This window comes from Alexandromys fortis, unplaced genomic scaffold (assembly GCF_014885135.2).
Source record: "Alexandromys fortis isolate MF-2015 unplaced genomic scaffold, M_Fortis_MF-2015_v1.1 scaffold_431, whole genome shotgun sequence".
NCBI lineage: Eukaryota > Metazoa > Chordata > Mammalia > Rodentia > Cricetidae > Alexandromys > Alexandromys fortis.
The window spans coordinates 202,222-204,206 of NW_026068306.1; the positions used below are offsets into that span (position 1 = coordinate 202,222).

Sequence of the window (1,985 nt, forward strand, 5' to 3'; positions counted from 1 at the left end):
AATTCATACAATAATTACTAGGTATTATAAAAATGATTTTAATTTAAAATATATTTGAATATTATATTTACCCCATGAAAGAGGCATATGGTCCTTACTCTTAAGAACAAGAAAATTTTCATGGCCGTTGTCTTTTCAGTGTTGAAATCACCATTTGCAGACATTGTTTTCAACACCTTTATCTTAAAGCCATATATTTTATATCTGACCGCGTTGGAAAACACAGATCACATTTTACTTTCAAAGATTAGTCTTATATTTCCTCAGAGTGGCAAACAGAACAAATGGAAACTCTGGTATCAGAAAGAATTATTCGTCCTTCTTTATGTTGCACTCTGCTAAAAATTAAATCAGTATGCAAAGTAGAAATTATTGGCATTAATATTTAGCAGAGCAACCTTTAAATATGGATGATAAATGGCAACTGCATATTTTAAAACTTATGATGGATAAACAGGTTGGTACCTGTTCTGAATTGGAAATAATGCTACGGTCCTCCTTCTCTAGAATGCGTCAGTCAAGGTGAGTGTGAAGCGTTTGTATCTTCCTTGTTGCTGTAAAACATATTCAGGAAGACAGTGGTGTACCCAATTGGTGTGAGCCTCTTTGGTGTGAGCTACAGGCTCTTATGTCAATGCAATCCACACGAATTCACTTTGGTCCTCTCTAATTACAGAGAGATATATTCTGTGTCTTGAAGTGAGAAAAACAGGTGTGAACTGGGTCAGCGAATGAGCACATAACGTTAGAACAACTCTTGTGAAACACAGGTCTCTAATGGCAAGTTTGATCTTGGGGCAATGGGTAGTGGCTTGGCCACTTGGTGTCACCGTTCATTTCCCTAGATCTATTAAGCAACTTATAGTCAGAGCACTATGAAGTCATTTTTTTTTCCTATACAATCAGTATGGAGTCTTATTCATTTTCTCCCAATGCTACCCTACCAACCACACACATTTAAAGCAGAAAACTGCCTATGTATACTTTTTTTTTTTATATTCAGCACTTATTTTATATTTTTGCTGTTTGCAGATATTACAGTGTGGAATGTCAGAAAGTTGGGAGCATGGGGGTGGGGGTAAAGATGAGGGTGGGGTTGGAAGAAGGGAAAGACTGGGGAGAGCTTGGGGAACTGGGAGGGTGGAGATGGAAGAAGGGCAGATATAGGAGCAGGGAAGAAGATATCTACATTAAGGGATCCATTTTAGGGTTGGCAAGAGACTTGGCGCTAGAGGGGATCCCAGGTGTCCACGGGGTTATCCCCAGTTAAGTCTATGGGCAGCAGAGGAGAGGGTGCCTGAACTGGCCTTGCCCCACTGATGATTATTTCGAATATCACCATAGAATCTTTCTCCGGGGACGGATGGAGATAGAGACAGAGACCCTCATCAGAGCAAGGCCTGAGCTCCCAAGGTCCAGTTGAAGAGCAGGAGTGAGAAGATGAGCAAGGAAGTCAGAACCACGAGGGGTTGGTCCACATGCTGAGTCAGTGTGCTTGTTCTAACGGGAGCTCACCAAATCCAGTTGGACATGAAGGAGCATGTGATCAAACCGGACTCTCTGATTGTGGCTGACAATGGGGGCTGACTGAGAAGCCATTGATAAAGGCACTGGGACTTGTTTTTACTGCATGTACTGGCTTTTTGGGACCCTACTCTATTTGGATGCACAGCTTCCTAGGTCTGGATGTAAGGGGGGGAGGGCCTTGGACTTCCCACAGAGCAGGGTTCCCTGCAGTCTCTCAAGTAGGGAGGGGATGAGAGGAGAGGGAGTGAGGAAGTGGGAGGGGAATGGGAGGAGGGTAGGAAGTGTAAAATTTTGAATGGAAAAATAAAAAAAATGTCCATAGAAATTAAATAATCCTACTTCTCATTCTGACAATGCTAGATTATTAGATAAACCCAAGATATCCCAAAGCTTGGAAAAGGACATTTGTAACAGATTTTTCTCTAAGGCCACACTAAATGGCAAAACTAACTAACTAA

General features: G+C 41.6%; 1 protein-coding gene across 1 annotated transcript in view; it reads left to right on the plus strand.

Moving 5' to 3' along the window:
• The first annotated feature begins 445 nt into the window (after positions 1-445).
• The window catches only part of LOC126495059 (cylicin-2-like), a 15,014-nt gene continuing 13,474 nt past the window's right edge, over positions 446-1,985 (plus strand). Inside the window, exon 1 of the mRNA XM_050132667.1 lies at positions 446-522. Within this exon, the coding sequence (XP_049988624.1) occupies positions 446-522 (77 nt within the window). The remainder of the gene's footprint in view (positions 523-1,985) is intronic.